The sequence below is a fragment of the Mugil cephalus genome, chromosome 19 (assembly GCF_022458985.1).
Source record: "Mugil cephalus isolate CIBA_MC_2020 chromosome 19, CIBA_Mcephalus_1.1, whole genome shotgun sequence".
In the NCBI taxonomy this organism is placed as follows: domain Eukaryota; kingdom Metazoa; phylum Chordata; class Actinopteri; order Mugiliformes; family Mugilidae; genus Mugil; species Mugil cephalus.
In genome coordinates this window covers 12,831,701-12,856,480 of record NC_061788.1, presented here as the reverse complement: position 1 = coordinate 12,856,480, position 24,780 = coordinate 12,831,701, and the positions used below count along the sequence as shown (strand labels likewise).

The following is a 24,780-nucleotide window of genomic DNA, read 5'->3' as shown; positions in this document are numbered from 1 at the left end:
ACGAGAAACCTTTGGACCTGGCATTCGCTTGGGGTTACTTAGAGCCCCACCTAGACCAGACCATACGACCCCCCATGACGGCAGCAGGATGCAGCCTGACACAGACACACAAATACACTTTAAGAACAACTCAAAACAAAAACAAAAACAAAACAAAAAAACATGAAGAACAGCACAAGGTGTTGACCTAATTCACCAGATCCCAGACTGATCAATTATCACAGAGGCCCCTCTCCTCCCTCAACCCACAGGACCCCAAGTCTCTCACTAATAACATCCTGTTACCAGACACCACAGGACATCCTCAGAAGGACCATGTCCATTCTCCGATGAGCCACAACTGTTCTGGAGGCAGCTACGCAATATTACGAAGATGGTCATAGTTTTATACCCGATCGTACGTTTGCGACTGAGATTCACATCCGGCTCCTTGGTTTTGCCCACGTTCAGTTGGAGGTAGTTTCCCTGGCAGCAGACAGACCACAAAGTCTTGAATGAGTCCTCTGTGTTCTCCGTCTTGGCCATCCTGGATGACAGCTGAGTAATCAAAGTTCTGCAAATGTCAGCTGGTTGAGAGGTGTCTGGAGTCAGCAGTGTGGAGGAGAAAAGGAAGGTAGCCAGGACTATATATTCATATAAATATTTATAAAAGGCCTGATGACTGTATGCCACAGTCTCCTTTGCAAAGCTGATGCCAAGAAGGAGTAAAATGTTGCATTGTTTTTTTTTTATTTATTTATTTTTTTTAATTAAATGTAGATAAGTAGAAGTTTAAAATGGAATTAATCAAATAAAGTACCTTAAAACTGAACTGGAATAGGGCGTATGAGCAAAAGTACTAATTTCAGAAAGACGTACTGCCGAGTAAAGACAACACTTCCGCGTCAAACGCGGAAGAGGTGAACCCAGAGTCAGTCACCGCTGTAGAAACAGCCCAAACCGTTTGGAGGCATCCTGCTCCGCCCTCACCCTCATCATCATCATCGCCACCACCACCGCCACCACCGCCGCCGTACAGTAAGCGCAGCTCATAACGGGAGGCAGCTCCGGTAGTCAGGGCAGCCAGCAGCCAGCAGCAGCAGACAGCGACTTGTTTCTGACCCGAAAACAAGCATGTCAGTACGAATGAGGAAAAAGTTGTCAGCGTGGGGCAGCAAAGCGAAAATAGTTCGGGAGAAGATGTGAAGGGCAAGACGAAAATGGGAAAGAATAACGAGGCGACGGTGGTCTTGTCGAGTCGTTAGCTCATGCCCGTCCACGTCGACTCTGAGCCGGACTAAATCAACCAGACTCGGTCCCGTGTCGAATTTGGGGAACTCCAGCAGCCACAACACCTCAGCACAAGCGGAGTAAGTTGTGTTGTGTGCGTGTGCGTGTGTGTGTGTGTGCGCGTATGATGCAACTTGCCATTGTCGAGTCCCGAGGAGATAGTGACAGCAGATACAGTTATGTTAATTAGAAAGTGCAGTTAAAGCTGATTTATCGTATCTGTGGGCTCCAACAGGCGGAGAAACCCCCCTGCGAGCTAGAGACGGCTCCTTGAAGGGAGCCGGATCTCGAGGAGCCGTTCAAAACACTGGTTTCTTATAACAATCGTTTAGTTTTAGATGTCAACCAGATAACCCTCTTTTTTTTATCAAGGAAACCATCGCCCGTAGTATACATTCCACGAGGTGTTGCCACATCCTCACGCATTGACAGTGAAATCACTATTTTGAAACTTCCCTCAACAAAAAGAAAAAAGAAAAGAAAAAGAAAAGAAAAACACTATGCAGGCTACAGATAACTTCCACAACTTTACTGTCAAAAATTTACACACTAGAGCATTTTTATAAATATACAGACAGACAATATATATATATATATAAGAAATGTATGTGTATATAAAAATAATTTAATAAAACGAGAATAAAAATTAGGACATAAAATGGATAAAAATGTGAATGTAAAATTGTAGAACAATGTAAACAATAACAAAAAACAATGCAAACCACCCAAGAATAATTTAAAAACACAGAAAAAATATAAAAATAATAGAATAAAGTAATAAAGTGTATATATGTGTATAAAAAGTATAAATACAACTGGAATAAAAAATAGGACATGATAAAAAAATGTGAATACAAAATTGTAGAACAATGTAAACAAAAGCAAAGTGTAAACGATAAGCATGAAAAAAGTTAAGGACATCTCTGAAATAATAAAGCACTTGCATCCGTTGTAGGTTCTACTGCCTCTCCTTCTTATCCTCTGGCAAATAACCCCTCAGTAGTGCTGGAGTCAGCTCGTTCTTTTTTAACGTCAGACACTATTACTTTCGGGTGCTGAGTTGTTTGTTTACCCAGACATGAAAGCCATGTTTTTCTGATTACACTGTGTTGTGCCCTGCGTGGCTCATTTTTATTATTTTTAATTTCCTGCCGCAAATATCTCCTCCTCCTCGTTAAAGCTGTAAATCTGGCTCCGCTCCAGTGATGCTCACGCTCCTCATCCCCATTACGTAGCCAGTAGCTGCTCATACACAGCTGCGTGCACGTGAGTGGGGCGCGCTGCGGACGACTCGTTCACTTGAGAGAGCCGTTCTAAAGACCGACTCGTTCGCACGCATCACATCACCTGTACCTGGACTTTAGACGGATAATATGAGCAATATGTTCTGATGGGTATCCATTCAAATTGGTTTTAAAGATTTGTATGTATGAGATGTTCACTGCACATGTCACAGTTCGCTGTATCGCTAATATCTACAGAGGCACATTGCTGAATGCTGTCATTGTGCTGTTACCTGTGCAACGCTGATAGCATTGTGAAAAGATGATATCAGCCCACTCGTCTGTAAAGGTTCTCAGACATCCAGTAATGCAAAAGATTTGCAAAAAAGGACTCATTCCAGTACATTCTTCAGTTCTAAGGGACTTGTGGGAACCACCACGAACATGTTTGACTTGTTTCTCTAAGAACCAGCTACTCGGATGAGCGGCAAGCATCTTCTCAGAACACCACAAGTCTACTTGCCTTTTTTGGATTGGCTGACTTTGTTTGTTTATTCGCATGGGTCAAGTGTGGCCTTCAAAAGAAACTCATGAGCTCGGGATCACGATGGTTTCAACATCGTCTACACAAGACGAAGCTTGTAGCTGCAGGAAAACTAGCCAAGCAACTTTTAAAAGTAGTTTGTAACTGCGTGTCATGCTGTTGAAGTTACATTTAGCTCTGGACCGTATATCACAGCCTATGCCGTAACCTCTTAGATTCGCTCTGTAGCTATCAACTCTGCATCACATTGATTGGGGTTAATCCAAAATACATTGGACTCGGTGGCTGGACAAGCACAGAAAGTTTTCCCGTGTTCGACCTCCAACAAACCATCCGCTGAGGTGTCTTCTCCATGTCCTGATCAGTGATTTCACCGAAAGTGACTGTCGATCCACATTTATTAACTTAAAGTCCAACGTGAGCCGCTCAGTTACACCAGACATTGTGTGAAACTCAACACGGCTGACGAATCGCCTCCTTTGCATAAATACACAACGCACCAGTGCACAAGTAGAAATGCTTTCACTGACATGACAGCTCTGCGTAGACCAGTTCCAGGAGTGGAAACCTCTCGCCTGATGAGAGCTGGGACAGGGGCTGCCGTGACCCTAATGAGGATAAGCGGAAGTAGAAGATAAGATGAGAAAACATATTAGCTTGCCATACGCCAGTCAGGAGGTTGTGAATGTTATATGAGGAGACCATTAATGTGGACTTTTCTACAATACTGAAGTGAAGGCAGCAATTGTCCAAATTGTGTTTATTTTAGAACTTAACACACTAGTCACAGTCCTAGTTTGGTTGGCTGGGCAGACCTTTGCTGGAGCATGGTCACTCTCCAACAGAGTGACTCTATGTCTACTTTATGCCCGCAAAATTGTTGAGGTAAGTCGGGCTGGCTCCCACGCTCCAGTGTAATTAATAGGCGCCATAAACCTCTTCCCTCCAAAGTGAGCTTCAATTTGAGTCCAGAGCACAGTGATACAACTGGAGCTTTTTTCTTTATAAGCTTTTTTTAATGATCCTTTAAACCAGCAACTCTCTTAAACGTTTCACGGATGCTACAATAGATTACAGTCATCTTAGCTTTTCAGAACAGTCAGCTTCAAATTTAGGTTTGATAGCTGTGACTGTGGTTCCTTGTTTTTGAAAGGGTGTTGTTTACAGCTTTAATCATCTCTGAACAATAAGACTAATATGGATTCTTACTCTGACTGTATACCATGCCCATAGCATACAAGGCTATGTTTAGTATCTATTTTAGTGTTTTATATGATATAAATAGAGTCCTGTTCTGCTTTTATCTTGTTTTCCTATTCTAAAAAACAGCAACCCTTGTTCCTAATGCTTTATTTGTATGTAGGCAGGGTTGATTCATTTATCAATGCACTTACAGACAATTTAGCATTTATATATAGGTCTTTACTGGAAGTATATCATCAGTGGCGCAGATATGTTATGGGAAAGTACACTGGTATTGCCTCGGGGATCATGTGTAACATTCAGGTCATGTACAAAGAACTGCACTGTCAACAGCTGCAGAGGAGAAAAAAAAAAGCGCGTTGGAATAGTTTAAAACAGAACTCGTAGTAACAGCAAAGAAAGAGATATTTGTTTTTCCAAGTTGTGAAACAGTTAAAGTGGTGTCAGTTACAATCTGAGGAGCGTCAGAGTCACTTCACAGAGATACTTGTGGCTGCATCTGAACACAAGAGAAACAAAACATCCCACGCTGTGGTGTGGTTTAGGGTAAAATGAAATGGTAAGTAGCCCTGTGTTTTCTGGAGCCATGATTCATTTATTGTTTGGTGAATGCTGTTTGACGCATCTTAACTGACTTTGTCACACGTGACTGTAAAAATCAATGCCTTCACCTTTCATAGCCAGTAACTCACTGTCATTTGTGGTATTTGAACCAGTAAGGGGATATTTTTAGGAATGGATGCCTTTTAAAGAAAAAAAAGTACTTGCCATCATGATGTTTTATAGCTTTGAAACTGAGCGCCTCTGTTCTGTCAACATGGCCAGCTCTGGGGAAACACAAGCATCTGCATGTGCCCACATAATCTGTACAATAGTGAAAGGAAACGCCTGTTTAGAATAATCATGATATAACATCAAACTATTTTTAAGGTGTGAAGGCATGAGTTAAGAATATTATCAATCCAGACTAAAGGCTTTTTCCTCAGACCATAACACAGACACTGTTAAATGATGGTTCTCTCAAAGTGCAGAAAACTTCCAACAGACAGACTTCAACGTGATGTGATGTTTGAGGATGGCATGTTGTTTCTTAATAGAAAACTTTATGAAATTTCTTTTAGTAAAGAGGGAGATTTGTCATGAAGCGTTATGTTGTATCAACAGTATAGAGCTATGTTTAACAGACATCATCTGGGGCGCTCATCAAGGGCAGCACAAACTTTAGACGCAACTTGGTTCACAGACCGTTTCCCAGAGCTATGAGGCATATTTTGCCTGTGGACTGACCGGTGTTTTCACAACAAGTACTTCAGCAAACTGGCATGTGGTTACTTGTCACACCATGATTAACAGAGTTTGTAATACTAGCTTTTAGCGTCACGATTTGTAAGATGAAGAACTTCCCAGGCTGCCACTGTTTGAGTTCCACAATTTAAACAACTGACCACATGAAAACCTCCAGTCAGTCCACTATGTGTGACTCCACAGTCTCAGAAGTGGTTTTGTGGACAAATGCGCAGCCAGCAAAATATGTCGGGTATCTAACAGCAAAACGAACCACTCACCTAAAGCAAGAAGAGGTGACAGGTAGTACTTGAATGAGAATGAATGCTGCTGTAAACCTCCTGAACAACAACAGTAATTTCCTACTGATGAGTCAGCCTGGATTTTCCTCTCAAACTGGCAATTCGTTGTGATAAGCAGCTGCATCCAGCTGTTTTAGGATGTGAGATGACTGATACCACTCAACAGACTGACAGATCACCATGCCCTACTGTGCACCTACTTGTGTATAGTGGAAAAAGTAGACATGTAGGGTTTCTTCTTCAGTTTTCCCCTTTCTGTTGAGTGTTTTTGAGGGGTTCCCCCTTGTTTTTCAAGAGGCTCGGACTGGGTTGTGAGCCGGTCATGTTTTGAACTGGTGAAGCCCAGGACAAGGCCAGATTTGCCACGATTGTTGGTTTCTCTATGTCTCTTAAAGTGATCTTAAGCGACATTTACAAGGCCCTCAAGGAATCTCTGGTAGAACAGATAGCTCTGTGGATTTTTTATGGGCCCCATCCACATGTAAAGCATCCTGCTTACTCCTTATTTCTTTGTAGTGGACAGCTGGCCACGAGTGTTTCCAAAAACTTTATTTGAATTGGCTAGGCTTTCTGACTCCAATGTCATTGGCAAATATTAGCAATTACTTTGCAGCTAACAGTTGGCCACTAGTGGAAATTTCAGACTCCGGTTGCCAAGGTAACATTCCAAATAGTATTAAGTCAAACAAGCAGAACATAAAATCTAGCTCCTCTTGCCATCACTGCTGCCACCATCCTATCTAGGTGTACCCATCGGTCCAGGCCGCTATCAATGGTGATAGGAATACTTGGTAGGAATCATAATTGCGCTTACGTGATATGTTAGTCAAAGCTATGCGTCGCTTTTATCGGCCGTTGCTTCAGTCGTGTTTCGCTTTTCACAAATTTTAGCTTTCACACGCTTTCCTACAATAACACAGGTGCTTGAGTTGCACGCACAAATTCTTCCACCCTATTTTCTCTGCTCTGCTAGAACCACGGTTGATGTTTGCCAGTCGTTGTGGGTCAGGATCACAAATTCCAAGAAAATCCTTCAGCACCACTGTCTTAGATCTTAATGCTGGTTTCTTCAGTGAGTGGGAATTACTCAGTTATCTTAGCCTTGGAAACCTGCAGCATCTTCCTTATTGTCATAGGTGTCACTGTATTCTCATTTCATCTTTATTTCCGCCACCTACCAAAGACCACCTTTTCTGTGCCAGGTTGCACCAAACAGTAATGACATATTTCCACTGCAGCCTCCCAGCAGGGGATAGTGACCACACAAGGTGAACCATGACCAACTCAGCCCTTGGCTCAGCATCTAAACTGTGGCAAGAAAAAAAAAACATGTGGTTACAGGTATCAGCCTTAAGATCTCAGTTCTTTTGCAGCTTCATACTGAACGCTTTTTAGTTTAGTCATTGGCTCTGACTGTAGGGGATAATAGGGGTTGTCATAAATTCATAAAAATTCAATTGTATTCACATTTAGACATTTAGCTGTACATAATAAATTGTACTTTAGCCTTGGGGCAGGAATGAGGGTGTGTCGGCATTTTCCTGCGAATCTTTTTATGATTTCTCCAATTGCAAAGTGGTAATCCAGTGGTGGCGCAGAGCAACAGTGAACTGTGCACATTTAAGTATTCCAAGTTAATTTTCTGAAAAAAAGTACTAAACTAAGCTTGTGCTCTTTTTAACTTTGCATATTCAAGACATCATTTGTATCTGTGCAAAACTTTTAACATTTCCCTTTTGTCTGAAAAGGGTTAGCGCATTTATATCGGTGTTTAAACTCCATTCATTACATTAAAACAGACCTATTATTTGTTGTCACCATAAACAGTCAGTGCAACGAAGAAAGAGAGAGAAAGGGAAAACATCCTGTAATAAGTTTTATTGCTTTGGATTCGTAAATGAGTAACAGAATAACTATCTGATAAATCACAATAAAAATTTTGAAATATAGCGTTTCCTTTGCCAGACAAAGTGTGTGACTAGGCCATGACTAAGTATGATAATTTAGTTTCCTGGGTATTGACTGTGAAATTCTGGATATCAGATATCTGGGACAGTCTGTTGTTACATGCCCCTTATTCTTAAGAGTCCCACAAGCAGAGCAGCTTTATAGATAGCAACTTAATTGGAGAGTTGAGACACCCAGATGTTTTAACGGTGACTGGAACGTGTTTGCCAACAGGATATAACAGTCTGTTTCACCTCGTCCATGCCCTTTACCTGCTGGTAAACAAAGCCATTTGAAAAAGATCGGTCACTATTACTCAGGCTACAAATGGAAATACAATTTAAAAAAACAAAACAAAACAAAACAGATCCTTTGCCTTTAGATTCTTCATGTTTATATGTAGATATCTGTTTATGGAGATTAGGAAAGCTGCAGCTCTGGCTTGGCTTCTGCTGGGAGGCACTTGCCCTGTAGTTTAGAACTCAGTCTTGAACATACGGTACCATAAACACGGTGCGGCCAAACACATGTTTTTAGCTATTTTACTTGATCAAAACAAGACCAATTGGTTTGTTAGAAGAAGAAGAAAAAAAGAAAAGTCCTGTGCCCATTGCGGAGGTAGTATCAGATGTAGCAGTCATAATGGGCAATGTGGCTGAGCTGATAGCCCTGACCTCAACTAGCACCAACGCCCAGATAAGACACGGCAAGAAACTGGTGTAACTCTCTGAACGTCTGCTACATGATAAACATTTTGGGTGTGTAAACACACCGACAAAATGCCCACGTACACGCGTTCTCCTATAGTCTTTAATATATTGTATTTGAGCATTTCAAAGGTTTCCCAAGTATTTAACGTGGAAAGCCGATGTGAGTCCCGGTAAATAAAAACGTATTGAGGGAAAATGATTATCATTTGCGGCACCTAGCGGGTTCCTCTCGCTGAAGGTGTTAAATACCAAAATAAAAAGTGCCACTCTCTCTTTTGCAAAAAATGAACTAGAAAATTTGTTCTGAGCACAGAGTTACATCAGGAAGTAGTCGTTTTACCCCAAATGTCATCCTTTGACAAGCATTCATAAGTCATCATCAGAAAAGAATGTTTTATACTATTAAAGCTGTAATCCAAAGGTCCAATGTGTAGGATTTAAGGAGGTGTATTTGCAGGAATATAATATAATATCCTCACGTTTTATTAGTGTGTTTCTTCTCTACATATAGACAAGCTCTTCTTCCATGGAGTCTGCCACGTTTGTATGGTAGCCCACAGTGGACAAACTAACTACTGGCTCTAAAGAGGGCCTTCCAAATATTTGTTACTGTAGGATCAGATTTTGGTTCATGCCGAGAAGGGTAAGGTGAAGCGATGAGAATTTGGTTGGTTGCACTGTGCTGCTGACCCATCACTAACCAACCACTGTAGAATTTTACATTGGACACCAGCAGTTGTGATGCAAAACAAAATACTTCTGAAGCTCTTAGTTTTTTTATTTTCCTCAATGTTTCTATGAAACCTTTTCTTCTCCGTGGAGTTTGCTGATGTGATGTTTGCGTTACTATTATATCATTTCCTCTTAGTGATTTTGGCTGCGTTAATACATCCATTTTAGACTTTGTTTTACGCGAGAAAAGAGTTAAATAGTTAGAGGCTGTGAGCCTTACACTCTGTTGGATTTGTTATTCTGGGTTATCATCATTTCAGTCAAGTCCAAGGATAACTGCATGCTTTGCTACACTACCTGAGGCAATTTTTGTGTGGAAAATTACAGGCAAGTTTTGAACCATCCGTTCACTCTTCTCTTTAGAAGCAACAGAAGTAACCTCTACTCTTCCTTAGCCGCCTCAGTGAAGATGATTTGTGTTTCGTTCTGTGTTCCAAACTTGGAATTTCTGCTTTTTCCATAAAAATGTGCACAGATTAGCAAGAATCACATCCTCTCCACCAAATCTTCAGTATGCTATTGGCTCTTAATTAAAAATTTTAACAGTTTACAAATTGACAAGCAAGTTCTACTTTTAATCTTGCCGACTGTTCTCTTCTATTCTATTATCTATTCTATCTATTCTAGCTTAGATCGTGCTTCATATGTATGCCAGGACTCTCTGAGTAGGTAAAAGGAAAAAACTAAAGTTTATTATTGATTTTGGGCCCAGTGTGACCATAGGTCCCAACATGTCCAGATATGAAATGTCATATGACTTGACGTGATTGACCTGAACATTCTGGACAACTGGACGGTTAAACTGAGGCTGGACAAACACTGGAAGCTCCTTTGAAACAGTATTGCTGTTAGAGAGATGAGCTGAGAGAGAAATCCAATAAATAGTAATCTAATTTTAGTAAACTGTTGGTAAACTGTTTCTAATTAATTTTTTGTCTGGGTAGATGGGGAGATGAAGGTTATGTCTGTTTCTAATTTAATGTGGAATGTACAGCATGTGTGCTCCAGATGTCTTGGAACATGGGGGACATTTCACTCTGACCTTCAGAGCCAATTCACATGTAAGTCAGTGTCTGCCGACCAAAACGAACCGTCTCCGGCTCCCTTTAAAGGAGACACTTGTGAGATATATGAGTTTCCTTATACAGGCAAGAGTGTGAACTTAACAACAAATAGTTACTGGCAATAATGTTATTGCAACATTACTAAATCTGACACAACACAAACGACCGATGCCACATCCATGTTTGTCATAGTGGTGCACTGCTCTTCACTGTCAGTGCTCCATGTATGGTAGTCTTTGAATAATGGAGCTATATAGTTAGCCCACCTCATTCCTGATTTTAACATTATGCAATATAAGCCTGTGTGTTGATAAGCGATCTTCTGGCAGTTAACCATTTATGGTTATAAAATATTATTTTTTATAGCCCTTTAATTTATCCCACAGTCGAAAGAAAATCTAAGGCATCTGACTTCAGCCACTCTTAATGGTGGCGGTCCCCAAAAATGCACAACGACTGTGCAGTTGTCATGCTATGCTTGTTGGTCAGTGAAAAAAAACAGAAATAACGTAGGCGCATGTTTTTTTTATCAAGTTCAAGCAATGGCTGCCTCTGCTTCCCTTACCTTCCCACTGGGGACATATCTTTGTTGTAGATCCCAAATGAGACGTTCCAGATCGGGTTTCTTCCCCAAATTTGGTTCGGATACAAATGTCTCTGCGTGTGACTGATGGAATAAGACAGCACAGCCAAAGTGAGCTGTCAAATGAAGAGCTGCGGGCGATGCTACTGCACAACTCATTTTCTCTTTTGTATCCCCCCCCCCCCCCCCCCGACAGGTAGATGTTTTTTCCGAGGAGCACATGGCCTGTATCCTGCTGACAGACATGGACCCGCCCACCTCCAGTCCAACGGCACATTACACTGGAGACCTCGCTGAGCACGACTCGGCCATCGGACTCGACCCCAAGCAGGAGATGGACGCCACCTGTTTGAGAGTCCACCTGTACCACCTGGGGAAGGACAGAGGAACGGGTGGGACCAGCCGTTCAGAAAGCGCGCTCACGTTTCCACCTGGAGAATATGTAGCAGAGGAACTGTGCATCACAGCAGCGAAAACATGTGGTGAGTCATCAGAGGATTTCACTTCTTGTGTTTGCTCACAATCGAGTATCATTTAGTCACATGAAGCTTATTAGGTGAGCACTGAGCAGTGACTTATCACCAGTTTAACATGAACATCATGTGTGACTAGAAAACGAAACATGCGTTAAGTACAAAGGGGGAAAATAACGACGACTACTGGTGTGAAATACCAAATACCAAACCGGCTGTTAAATTGGCTGCCGATTTGTCTCATACAATTTGAACAATTAATTTCACACCATCATATTCAGAACATCTCGAAGAGCTCACTGGTTAGATGTTGTAACTGTCTTTCACCACATAGCTGATGGCTCCCACAATGCTGTAAAGTTCCGCTTTGCTTTGTGTTGTACACCTCGGTGGGAAACTGTGCAACTCTCACAGAGCTGTTTAATTAATTATTAAATTAATGAAGTAAAGTACTTCAAGTACTTACACTTAATTGAATTGTTCTTTAATTATATATACTGATCTTTGAAATAAAAGGTCTAATCTCGGGTACTGCTCTCAGGAAAGAGAGATGTCACACTTGACAAATAATTATTGACCAGTGATGTTACAAACTGGTTTAGAGACAAGCTGAGATGATGACTTCTCTGCTCCCAAACACAATACAGTGTATATACAGTATATCTTCATATGCTTCTAACGGTATCCCACTGAAGTTGCTCTGACAGCTTTCAACATGTTTGAAATATTCTTTGAGCCAAATCGAGATTTGTGCATGTAAACTTATTTTCTGTGTTAATTTTTCTTGTGTTTTTTTATTTATTTATCTTTTCAATTCAAAAGTCATCATCCTTTCTTCTACTATTAGTTTCAGTCCATCTTATGCTGTTCTGTTGACGCAGAACTGGAGCGTTCAACCTTGTTCCTCGTCTTTTGTTTCTAGGAGACTCAAATCAGGAAGTTGTCTGGCCTTGTCTTTTTGTATCACTTTCTAACTCTATCTCTTACTGCCAGACTGCTGCACAATACCCTCTTTATCTAACAAGTTATGTGTACGTCTTCCCCTTCTTCGTCTTTTCTTTGTCCGTGTTTACGTGCGCTTTTGCTTTTCTCCTTTTCTTTATTTCTTTTCTACTCTCTGCCTCATTGTTTATTCTATTGTTACCTCTTCATTCTGTTGTTGTTGCTGACATCTATGTGTGTGGATTGGTATGAGGATATAAGTTTTCAAAGTAGCCTCAAGGCCAAATCTGCTCATGCAAATGGCCAGGACGTCCTGTTGCTACTGTATTCACATATCTGTCCTATTTAATCTTTCATTTATATGCAAATACTGTGGTGTTCTCTTCACTGCACATGTGGGCTCTGAATAAAAACACACGTGTTACATATAGTGCAGTGAAATTAAGCACTTAAAATATGAAAATACAATGTTATAACCTGCAGTGGGCTTTGTTAATTAGGCGTTTTCTAAACATTTGGCAAGGTAGGACTTGCTTATATACATCAAACTTGTTAGTACTTTGACTTGACTTCCCCTTGCGGCTGACTACACTTCCTCTTTAGCGTCTCTCCTGTCCCCATGCTATTGCTTCACTCGTATGAGCGCTTCCTGCTGTGTAAAGACACTTTCTGTCTGCTAGTCCCACCAGGCACTACTGATAAAACACTTAACTCACATCTGTCAATTTTGGGAGACAACATAAGAAATTGTTGCAAATATGTAGGAGAAGTGTGAATTTAATTTCCCTGGCGTCACTGAACAAAGTGGAAACAGGGGCGCCGTTTTCAGAAAAAGAACTTTCGGCAAACAGGTGAATGATGGACTCTTTGAGTTAGGGAGCTTAAAAAACTAATGCTAACTCACTGAGGCATTGGTTTTCATCATACGGCTTTGTCAAAGCTGTCTACGTTGATACCACAACACAAGCTGTGTGTTGCGTATGTACGATTGTGTATAGCACTGTGCAGATGTTTTAGGCGGGCGTGGGGAAAAATGCTGTAAAGTATGAATGCTTTCAAAAATATAAAAATAAATTATTTTCATCACTTTACAAAATGCAAAGAGATCCTAAACGCAGTGGTCGGCCAAGTGCAAGTTGGTTAAAATCAGGAGATGTCCAGCAGAGCCATCAGCTCAGAACTGACAGAAACCAGGTACGCCCATCTACTGTCCAGAGAAGCCTGGCCACAGAACTCTGTCCAGAGAAGTCTGGCCAGAAGTGGATTTAATAGGAGAGTTGCAGCCAAAAATCCATTCCCCTGACATGGAAACGAAGGCAAGACGAAAACATAGGAACTGGGTGCAGAAAAATGGCAGCAGATACACTTTCTGTAAAGGTTGTATTTATAAGACCTTATGAAAACATTCATAATATTTTATAAAGTGTATATAAAGCACTGTAATGCTCATTATTACCATCTATATGTATTCACAAGTCATCATAACCAACTTCATGATTCATTATCATGTCCCTACAGCTATGCAATATCATAAGTGCTGTTTGTCAGCTCTAAGTAAAGTGACAAAAATATGACACTATTATTAACAGATATATAGATAACAGATAAGTTACTATGAGTAATGGAAAGGTGCAATGAACTAAGTACTGAGTCTGGCATCTTTACCCCATATACACAATATTATAAATGACTATGTTAATATCATAGGTCTTATTTGTCAGCGTTAGGTAAAGAAGTGCAAATGAGGTGATGTTATAAATAGATATAACACTATTATAAACAAATATGAGGCACAATGAAATGAGAGCCTGAACAGTAAAGCCAAAAGGAATGCATTTAGTTCACTTTATTTTCATTTAAACTAACACACATAATCAGAATGATTATCAATGCTCTGAGCACATTACACAAACACAATGAAACGGGCCAAAAAAGTGGCACAGCGTGGTCCTATAATATGTCATGGTGGTTATCATTGGAACAAAGCTGCCACTGAAATCTATCTTGGGTCATTATGAAAATTTTTATATGCATGCCAGTCTTGCAAATGATTTGATGCAGGCATAAAAACTGGAGTGAAATCATATAACAGTAAATAGGCCAACCGCCCAACAGTAGCCACCAAGCGACCTAATTATTGAAATTTGTAAAACACCCAACTTCCCCCTAATCAAAATATACCTATTTAGCACTCACTTTTCTTATATCATGTATGATGCGCCCTAGTATGTGCGATCCATGATTTCTAACAAGTCAGTACTATCACTCTATAACTTTCAGGTGTTGTTTTAAAAGTTTTGATGAACGGTTGCCACAATGCCGCCCAACATCCATTTTAAAGGTCTGCCATGCACCCTCTCAGCATTATGACACACCGACAGACACACTACAAGACAGTAATAAAGACAAAATATTAAAACAGACACACACACAGACAGATAGACAGATGGAATGACAGATAGAAAGTGCCTTTGGGTTGGTGAGATGGTTAAGGGTCAAAGCTGGGTTTGTTTTTTATGCAGAAAGGTTTGATTGAAAACAAATCAACAGATCAGGTTTTTTTCGAAATCAATACAGAAGGTTTAAAGCAGCCTAATGAGACATTGTGTTACCACATATCATGCAGACACCGCAGGTTACCCGTAGATGGCTTAAGCTAGCTAGACGAAAGTTACAAGACACAGCTAGTTTTCCCTCACAAGTTAGGCCTTATTCGTATTCTTGCGTTTAATGATTGAAACCATTCGAAATCATTGCTTTAATACGTAAACCATGTGCTTTATGTTAGCAAAGTAAGACATTAGCTCACAAAACACTTGCGGGGCAGAGAAACATCCTAAATCTGAAATATTTGACTGTAGGAGAAGGCAGTTTGTTCACCGAAGGACTGGAGAACGCCACAATAATGAGTGTGTGCAGGCAACAGTGAAGCATGGTGGAGGCAAGTTTGGGGCTGCATTTCTGCAAATGGAGTTGGAAATTTGGTCAGGATTAATGGTGTCCTCAATGCTTAGACATACAGGTATATACTTATCCAACATGCAATACCATCTGGGAGGCGTATGATTGGCCTTAAAATTATTCTGCAGCAGGACAAAGACCGCAAACATACAGCCAAGGTAAGAGTTATCTTCAGCGTAAAGAAGAACAAAAAGTCCTGGAAGTGATGGTATGGTCCCCACAGAGCCCTGATCTCAGCATCATTTAGTGTGTCTGAGATTACATGAAGATACGGAAGGATTTGAGGAAGCCCACATCCACAGAAGATCTGTGGTTAGTTATGAAAAACATTTAGAACAACCTACCAGCCAAGTTTCTTCAAAAACTGTGTGCAAGTATGCAGACGATCTGATGTTGTCTTGAAGGCAAAGGGTTGTCACACCAAATATTGGTTTGACTGTTCTTTCACTGCACTTTGTTGATTGATGAAAATAAACTATTAACTAATTTGAAAGCACTCTTAGTTTACAGCATTTTTTCAGCAATGTATGAATATCGCTCTAAAAACTGCATATATATTTTTATACATTTTGGTACCATAGAAAAAGAGCCTGTCTTGTATCCCTGTATAGTAAAATAGTAAATGTCTTAAGTGATTAAAAAAATAATCTTTGTTTTCATTATCTTTCCAGGGATTTGCCCAGTGTACCTCAGCTTGTTTGGCCTAATGAGGGAAAGTGACAGGATATGGTTCCCTCCTAATCACATCTTTAAACTGCAGCCCTCATCCAATGAGAACCTGCTGTTCAGAATCCGGTAGGCAGGGAAATGTTGCTTTTTCTTTTTACACTCTTCATTCGTTTCATGCTTGGATTTCTCTTCTCATTTGATTTTTTTCGTTGTCATCTTTGTGTGTCCAGATACTATTTTCCTGGCTGGTATGACAACAGCAGTTCATCCTGTGCCCATCGCTACGGCTTGTCCAAAGGAATGGAAAGCCCTGTGATGGATGACTGTGTCATGGCATACCTGTTTTCTCAGGTTGGTCTTTGGAAACTTTTTGGTTGTGTACAGTGTGTGTGTGTGTTTGTATTAAATTAGCCATATTTTTAGTGTGGAACATTTGAATTAATTTAAACTGCCAGAGCACATCATCCTCTTTAACCTCCCAACCCTTCGTTCCTTGTCCTACTTTCTTATTTAGTTTAATAAGCAAAACTGCTGGGAGGAGATAAATAGTGTTTTTTTTTTTCTTCCCCTTGTGTCTGACTGACTGCCAGCCGGTTTGTCATGTCAGCCCATTTTGTATGTGTTTAGAAAACAGGAAGTTGGGTAGTAAGAGGGTTTGACAGTGTACAAATGGGGACCAAGGTTTTCTGTGCGTTTCCTTATGTCTATGCCTGCACGTTGCACATGCAGTTTTGTTTTTACCACGGTGTCACATGTACACCATGAACTCTGTAGCCTACACTTTGACCTACAGAAATATTGGGAAATAATAGGAGTTTTGCAGTGAAAGCACACTTTGTAACTGAAACATAAATGCTCATGTGCCACAGAGAGCTTACACTTTTTTGTCACTCAAGCTATACAACAACAGTGCACGTTACAATAAAATTATTAATAACGCACTCGCAGCAGCAACGACACGACGATGTTTATTTAAGCGCAGTAGAAAAAAAGGGAACTATACTGTAATAACTACACTTACTGATCATTTCGTTTATAAATGCATCCAATCAAATCCAAAAAACTCTCCCGTGCATTTTTTTCCTCGACTTAAATTTAAGCTTCCTGCCGATTCTTCATAGCTAAAGCCTGTTCGCTGAATGAAACGCTTGGCTCTTTTAATCTGAGCTCAGACTTTAGGAAAAATCAGGTTCCATCACACACTTTCTTTTATCTGGTTTTGAACTTGTACAACCCAAAAAGGATATTACTTAGATAACTGTGTCTGACCAGGGAGCACTGAGTGCACCACCTTACATGGATGTAATAGAAACAGAAGCAAAAAAAAGGGTAGGGGCTACTTGTCATCACACGGCGTCTATTTTCAGATAGTAAACATCTGTCGGCGGCAATGTTACCCTCAAGGACTGTGTGTTTACTGCTGCTTGATAACATCATTAGCTACTTTGTGTTCTCATAGTGGCTGTGGCTCAGTAGGTAGAGCGGGTAGTCCACGAACCGAAGGGGTAGAAGTGTCCTTCGAAGTATCTGAAATGTCCTTGAGCAAGACACTGAACCCCCAGTTGCTCCCAGTGCGACTGGCACTGGTGTGTGAATGTGTGGGTGAATGGTGTGAGTACCAATAGCTAGAAAAGCACTATATAAAGGCAAGACCGTTTACCATAGTTTTGGTTTTTGTCATTGTTTTGAAAGTGCTGGTTATTAGGTTATTATCTGGATTTTAAACTCTAAATGTCAAATTACTGACCAGTGAGACTGCTAGTGGTTCGGGACGCTTAATAGGGGATTTGTAAACACCTCACATTATTAAATAACCTGAAGTAGACATTTGTTTATTTGTTTATTCCTCCTCTTCCCCCCCTCTGATCACTCCCTCTCTAGCTTTAGTCTTCTCAAATCATTTGTTGTTTTGGTTTCACATCCTTGTGTTGCATGTCTTTTATTTCTCCAGTGGCGTAGCGACTTTCTCAACGGCTGGGTTCTAATCCCAGTGAGTCATGAGGCCCAGGAGGAGTGTCTGGGAATGGCCGTGCTGGACATGATGAGGCTCGCCAAAGAGAGCGGCCAGTCTCCAGTGGACATCTACAACGACACCAGGTGGAATACATGACAGATAGGGACCACATGCGCTTAAGTCATTTGTAATGTGAAATGCATTGTGTATAGTTCAGGAACTGAAGTAGTGTAGACCAGACAGGGTTTGTCAAAGGTCTGCCGTCTGTTCTGGATAGACTTAATACAGAAGAGCTTGTATTCTGGTGTGTGTGTGTGGTACAGCTTATGAATAATGATTTCAGAGCAGTGTGACAGGCTTCATAGTGAGCACTAAGATAGTTTCATTATGTGTGTCCATGCAGCTGAATGAATTATCTGTGTGTGAAATAATGTTTCGGTTTAAAAACACATCTAGATTATTTAATCCATTCTATGCTTATCCATCTCGTCCACACTTGTTTTCGTTGTGAGTGGTTATCTTGGGTGGATACAGTACGTGCATTTATTGAATTGTCTCGTCATCCGTCTCATCTTTCGCTAACTCCCTCGCCACCTAACTCCTGACCTCCTCTCTTATTTTAGCTACAAGCGCTTCCTGCCCGAATGCATGCAGAGCCGCATCCAGAAATACAACTTCTTGACTCGGAAGCGGATCCGCTATCGCTTCAAGAGGTTCATCCAGCAGTTCAGCGAGTGTAAGGCCACGGTGTGTAATCTCAAGCTCAAATACCTGATGAACCTGGAGATGCTGCTGCCCTCTCTCTACTCCGAGCGCTTCCAAGTCACCGACCTCTCTTCACGAGAGGTTACCATCGTTGTCACGGGCAACAAAGGCATCCAGTGGTCAAAAGGGAAGGAGGAGGAGGGATCAGAGGAGGTGAGGCTCTGAGAGATGGGTTTGGGTTGCCATGGTAATGCATTTGTACATCACCAGCCTGCCACGGTGTGATGCTGTGGGGCCGCGTGTTTCCATGCCCCAAATGCAAACGACCATTTTGTGGTGGCTTTGTGTCTCTTCAGGAGCTGCAGACGTACTGCGATTTCCCAGAAGTGATTGACATCAGCATCAAACAGGGCAATAAGGAGGGCTCGGCAGAGAGTCGCATAGTTACCCTCACAAGGCAGAACAACCAGATCCTGGTATAGTACCGACCCCCACTGTCCTACTACTATTAGTACTGGTATAACTGTAACAAATGAGAGCATGACAACAGTATCACTGTCACATCTGCAGTTAAGCTTTTATTAACCTTTTACTCTAAAGTCTAAACTAAAGGTTTGTTAGTTATTGTTTAAATCGACTCCTCTGCATTGTTTAACTCTGTTTGTCACTCTGCATCTCCGTCCAACCACAAAGGAAGTGGAGTTCCACTCGCTCTCAGAGGCCCAGTCTTTTGTGTCATTAGTCGATGGATATTACAGACTGGTCGCCGATGCCCATCACTACCTCTGTAAGGAGGTGGCTCCACCAAGACTTCTCGAGTACATCCAGAGCTACTGCCACGGACCCGTGTCGTGAGTAACACACGATGCACAAATTCAGCACATCAAAGAAGTGAGCTCATGCACTCACAACCTCACATCATGTCTCTTTGATCACAGGATGGAATTTACAATTAGTAAGCTACGTCGCTCTGGTAATCACCAGGGCCTCTACATCCTTCGGTGCAGCCCCAAGGACTATGACAAATACTTCATGTCCTTTGTGGTGGGGGTAAGTACTTGTAATGCTGTGTTCCTCCACACATTGACAGGTTCGTTCGCCAACACTTCAAGTCAGCGGCTTGTTGTACACTTGTTCATGTGACTGAAAGACTCACACAGCTCACATTAACTGCTACATCACTCTAATGAAACTCTGTGGTTCTTTTTAAGAGTAAACCGTTTGTCCGCTGGTTCTCTAAAATACAGACACAACAAACTTAAATGTTGACCATATTTTCAACCACTAGAGGGAGCAATAAGGTTTGATTTCCCCACAAAACTGAGACACAGTGTGTGTCTTGTTTGATTTAATTGTAAATGTATTGAATTAATGTTTGACTCTTTTGTTATTAGGACATTTTTACATAATACGTAGGAATAAGAGAGGTTTAATAAACAGTAAAAACAGTAAGGAGCATAGAGAGTGGTCTTTACTCAGTAATTTAATCTTTTCATTTTCAGTACGAAGCTATGGTGGACTATAAGCACTGTCAGATTTCAAGGACGGAGTCAGGAGAGTACATCCTGAGTGGTGCCAAGAGGAGCTTCGGTTCACTCAGGGAGCTCCTGCATTGCTACCAAAAGGAGGCGCTTCGCTCTGATGGGTACACATTTCAGCTGGCCAGGTGCTGCCCACCCAGCCCCAGAGGTCAGTGTTCAGATTGTCTCAGTTGTAAAGATAGGAGGGTGTCCTCTGAGGCACAATAAAGACCTTCCCTCAGGGTTGGGGCTGTTTTTTTTTTTTTTTTTAGTTTTTTAAGTCTGCATGTGCAATATAGTTTAGGACATTACGCCTTTTCATGAAAGACGGATGAGAGCAGGATTCACAGATGTTAAAATGAGTCACCAAAGCAACAAACACAAGGATTGTGGACGTGATCAGAGACACTAGACTGCGTTTTATTGGCAGCCTCACATGCACAACAAACTGCAGACTGCAGCATATGCACTGAACAGTACAATTGGGGGGATGCAGTGGTTATGACACTACATTCATTTTTTTTTTTTTTAGCAGCATAAACATCAAATGGGGAAATGGGAGAAATCTTTAAATGCTGATAGAAATGTATCAAAATATATTTTATGTGTAGTATATAATATGTCACAGAAGAATTATTGCCATGAAATCTCTGTTGGAAATCTCAGGGCCGCTCATACTGTTGACGTGTTTAAGGGCAGGCACAAAACCCACCTTTTAATTTAGCTGTCAACTGAGTAGCTTTTACTCTTTTCATTACTTGCGGCTTCTGTTATTTTATTGTTGTTGTTTTGTTTTTTGCTCTTGATGGATTTCGTTTTCCTTTTTCTAGTAACACTTATCCATTTATTTATGGATGCTGACTTTACTGTTTTTGCTCTTAAAAGTTTTCTTTTGTTTTCATTTTTTTTTTTTTTTTTTTACTTTATTACACTCATAGGGCCGGAACTACAAAGATCCCAAACTGCATGTACTAAGTTGCGTGCATAGTCTAGAACTTTGCTTGTGGGCTGGAACTATGGTTTGTGGGTGATTTAGTAAGAATGACTGACATGGGGTGCAAACAGCCGTATGCAAATGAGAGTTTTACATGACTGTTGGTGTTCACTGTTGAGACTGCAAGCGCAAAATGACATTTGCTGGCACCTTCCACGTAACAGAGTTAGAGAAAAAAACTGAATCTGAATCATCTGAATATGATTATAAGACAGTGCAGTGACAAACTTCCAAATAATAAAGGGCATGTGTGCGCAATTACACATGCGTTTGCACTTCTTTTTGAGACGTGTTAAACATGGACGCAATTTCTATGAGCAAAATTGCTTTCAGGTTTGATAAATCACTTTAGAAAATGTGGCCCACATATGTTGTTTTTCGTTCCTTTCAGTATTGCTCATATTTTGCTCTGTTGTCTCTGTTATCTCTGTGTTTTTGGCTCCGGTGTTTTCTTCATAGGGGCCCTCCACGCCGGGAGTTGTGTCTGAGTTGTGCCGTCCTGGTGGTTGTCCTGACCGGGTAGGTTGGGGGTCCTGCTCCAGGGCTTTGTTGCCGTGGTGTGGGCCCCCCCTCTCCGCCTGCCTGGGTCGGGGCAGTCTCTGTGGCGGCGTCCTCTCTGGCCGTGGGCTGTGACACGTCTCGGTGTGGACGGCTCCCATACAGCGGCGTTTCCTCACTTGGTCCCTCATTGTATTTTATCTTATGGGGGGGGGGGGTGTGCATGCCTGTTTCAGATTTCAGGAAGTCAAAACTGTTTCTGTCTGGCCAAACACATGCGTCTGAGATAAGGGTCCGAGGAAACTATTTGCTCAGTTGTGTTACTCAACAGCGTCGCACACTGAAAATGGGCACCTACACCGCAGTCACATGCAGTGTCGAAATGTGATTGATCCTTAACTCCGTCTACCTTCGCCTCTCTTCAGATAAATCCAACCTGCTGGTGTGCAGAAACAACCATGGGGCAGATGTTCCTCTTTCTCCCTCTCTCCAAAAACACACCATCAGCCAGATGGTCTTCCACAAAATCCGAAAAGAGGACCTTGTCATCGTAAGATAACTCGCTATTTCCTTTTGTGTTTTTTTTTCTTTTTTTTTTTTTTGTCAGCCTACAGACACCCACAGTAACAGGGTTATACTAGTGCAAAGGGTAAGACGTGTGAAGAAGCAGAAACCTTGGTGGACGTTGTGTGAGCGGGCAACACCGTTTGTATTTGTGCAGAACACTACAAGTATAAAAAGAGAAGCAGAGCTTTTATAATTTACCACTGACCACTGTAAGCCTCTCAGTAGGACACCTGCATCATTAATCAGCGGAAACGAGAAGGACCCTTGCAGGGTCAGCGATGTGACTTAAGTTAACAAAAAGACTCTCTAAATCGATCCGCCTACTGTAGTTACGCATCAAAAACAGTGCCTCGAGTGTCTCGTACGTGGCCATCTGACATCTTGCTTGCGTCACCTCGCTGGCTGGACCGCTTCCGTCTCAACATATTTTCTGTTATTCGGGTATTTGATGTTGTCTGTGACAGGTTTGTCACAGGAAACCCACACCAGAGGTTTCACTAATGAGAGAGCACAATACATGGGATTTTTCTGCATGTATAACTATATACTCTTTTTTACCCACTGTACAGCCTAGTCAACACTTTTTTAAGTTTCCTGTTTTGAACTTTTCTGAGAGCTTTCGTACAGTACCCTTGAGATACAATCTTCATGGGCACATATAAAAAAAACAAGTGTCTGTTGGAAGATTAGAGGCTCTTTACTTTAGAGCCGAAGAGCCTGATTTAGTTTTGTTAAATGAAAGCCATGTGGTCAGATAGGGTCCAACTTAGACTGTGCGTAATGTTAGTCTAGGCTGCATGTGTTGAAATGCTGATGTTGATGTGTTGGGTTTGATTATTTAGCTAGTCATCTTTTGTGCCTGCTTGGTATTATTAGACACAGACATCCTGTCTTTGCTTTGATTACTTGGTAATACATCTTAACTCAGTTAGTAGGCGGTCAGTTTAAAAAAAATGCACTCGTCCTCCTTTCCCATGCATTTTTGTTAACAATAAACAAACCAATGTTTCAGAATGACAGTCTGGGCCAGGGAACATTCACCAAGATCTTTTGCGGTGTGAGAAAGGAGCTGGGAGACTACGGAGAGATCCACCAGATAGACGTCGTCGTCAAGATCCTGGACAAGGCCCATCGCAACTTTTCAGAGGTTGGTTTGTTTGCTGAAGAGCCGAGTCATTGAGGAGGGATTTCCGAATAAATAAACAGAAACAAGTTAATTGGCTCAAAGTGATCTTCTCTCTCCTCCTCAGTCATTCTTCGAGGCAGCCAGCATGATGAGCCAGCTTTCGTACAAGCACTTGCTCCTCAACTACGGAGTGTGTGTTTGTGGAGACGAGAGTAAGTACAGCGCAAACACGCTACTCTACTGCAATGACAAAAAAAGGAAGAAATAAGGCAGCTGAGGGCAGGAGGTTTCTGACCTGATGACCTGCTCGATGGTTTATCTTCCGTGCCGGCTGTATTAAGCCCTCCGGGATCAACAAGGCGGTTAACCGCTGCAGGCTTCATCATTACTCTAACTGCAACTACACACACATCAGCGCAGTGTGTTTGGATGCCTTCAGCAATTCTGAATGCAGAGCAATACAAGCCGGAAAGAAACAAATAACACTAATAGGCTGATAGTTCACTAGAAACCAAGGCAGGCAGATTTCTCCCATGGGACAATTAACAAGATGAATAAACATAATGAAGTAACCCCTGGGCTGAGGACGTGTTTTGTTGTGACTTCTGCCTGTAAATGCTGCCTAAGTGCTACAGTAAACCACAACCTGATTAACTGAATTCAATAGAAGGAGTTTTGTGCAGAAGACTTTCAATCACTAGTGAATAAATGAGTAACCTCCCTTCCTGTTCCTTCCTCCTCCCTCTCAGACATGATGGTGCAGGAATACGGCAAATTTGGTTCGCTTGACATCTACTTGAAAAAGAACAAAAGTTGTGTTAACATCACCTGGAAGCTAGAAGTGGCCAAGCAGCTGGCCTGGGCAATGCACTACCTGGTAAGACGCACAGATTTCTCAGTTTGTGGACGGCAGATGGATTACCTCATACGGAAATTCAAGGAAATGAGTAATGCCTTCCAAGTTAAGAGTTCATAAAAACCGAGCCGGTCCGTAACTGAGACTTATTTTCCTTTCATTGTGTGCTGTCCTTGCCGTGTCTGCACACAGGAGGACAAGAACCTCATTCACGGCAACGTTTGTGCCAAGAATGTTCTTCTGATCAGAGAGGAGGATCGGAAGACGGGAAGTCTGCCCTTCATCAAGCTCAGTGACCCTGGTATTAGCATGACTGTGTTGCCCAGAGAAGGTGAGAAAAATGGTTTTGTGTGGAAACAACGTTAACCGCCGCTTTGCCCTTTTCCCTCTGGACTGTGAATTTCTAACTTCTATTCCTGTATCTCCTGCATCTTTTTCTCTTCATGTCCACGCTCTACACGCTCTAGTCCTGGTGGAGCGTATCCCGTGGGTGCCTCCTGAGTGCGTTGAAAACCCCCAAAATCTGAGCTTAGCTACGGACAAGTGGGGCTTCGGCACCACCCTTTGGGAGATCTGCAGTGGGGGAGACAAACCGCTCAGCACACTGGACAGTTCGAAGGTCACAACTGAGTACTGATTATAGATCATTATTAT

The 24,780-nt window shown here is 41.7% G+C and overlaps 1 protein-coding gene across 1 annotated transcript in view; it reads left to right on the top strand.

The window, feature by feature from the left end:
* Positions 1-260: 260 nt before the first annotated feature.
* The window catches only part of jak2a (Janus kinase 2a), a 30,080-nt gene continuing 5,560 nt past the window's right edge, over positions 261-24,780 (top strand). Inside the window, exons 1-16 of the mRNA XM_047569369.1 lie at positions 261-1,349; positions 11,058-11,343; positions 15,909-16,032; positions 16,137-16,257; positions 17,858-18,003; positions 18,484-18,778; positions 18,922-19,041; positions 19,259-19,416; positions 19,504-19,615; positions 20,068-20,254; positions 22,003-22,127; positions 23,157-23,291; positions 23,395-23,482; positions 24,020-24,147; positions 24,319-24,457; positions 24,594-24,745. Of these exons, the coding sequence (XP_047425325.1) occupies positions 11,082-11,343; positions 15,909-16,032; positions 16,137-16,257; positions 17,858-18,003; positions 18,484-18,778; positions 18,922-19,041; positions 19,259-19,416; positions 19,504-19,615; positions 20,068-20,254; positions 22,003-22,127; positions 23,157-23,291; positions 23,395-23,482; positions 24,020-24,147; positions 24,319-24,457; positions 24,594-24,745 (2,292 nt within the window). The 5' untranslated portion in view covers positions 261-1,349; positions 11,058-11,081. The remainder of the gene's footprint in view (positions 1,350-11,057; positions 11,344-15,908; positions 16,033-16,136; positions 16,258-17,857; positions 18,004-18,483; positions 18,779-18,921; positions 19,042-19,258; positions 19,417-19,503; positions 19,616-20,067; positions 20,255-22,002; positions 22,128-23,156; positions 23,292-23,394; positions 23,483-24,019; positions 24,148-24,318; positions 24,458-24,593; positions 24,746-24,780) is intronic.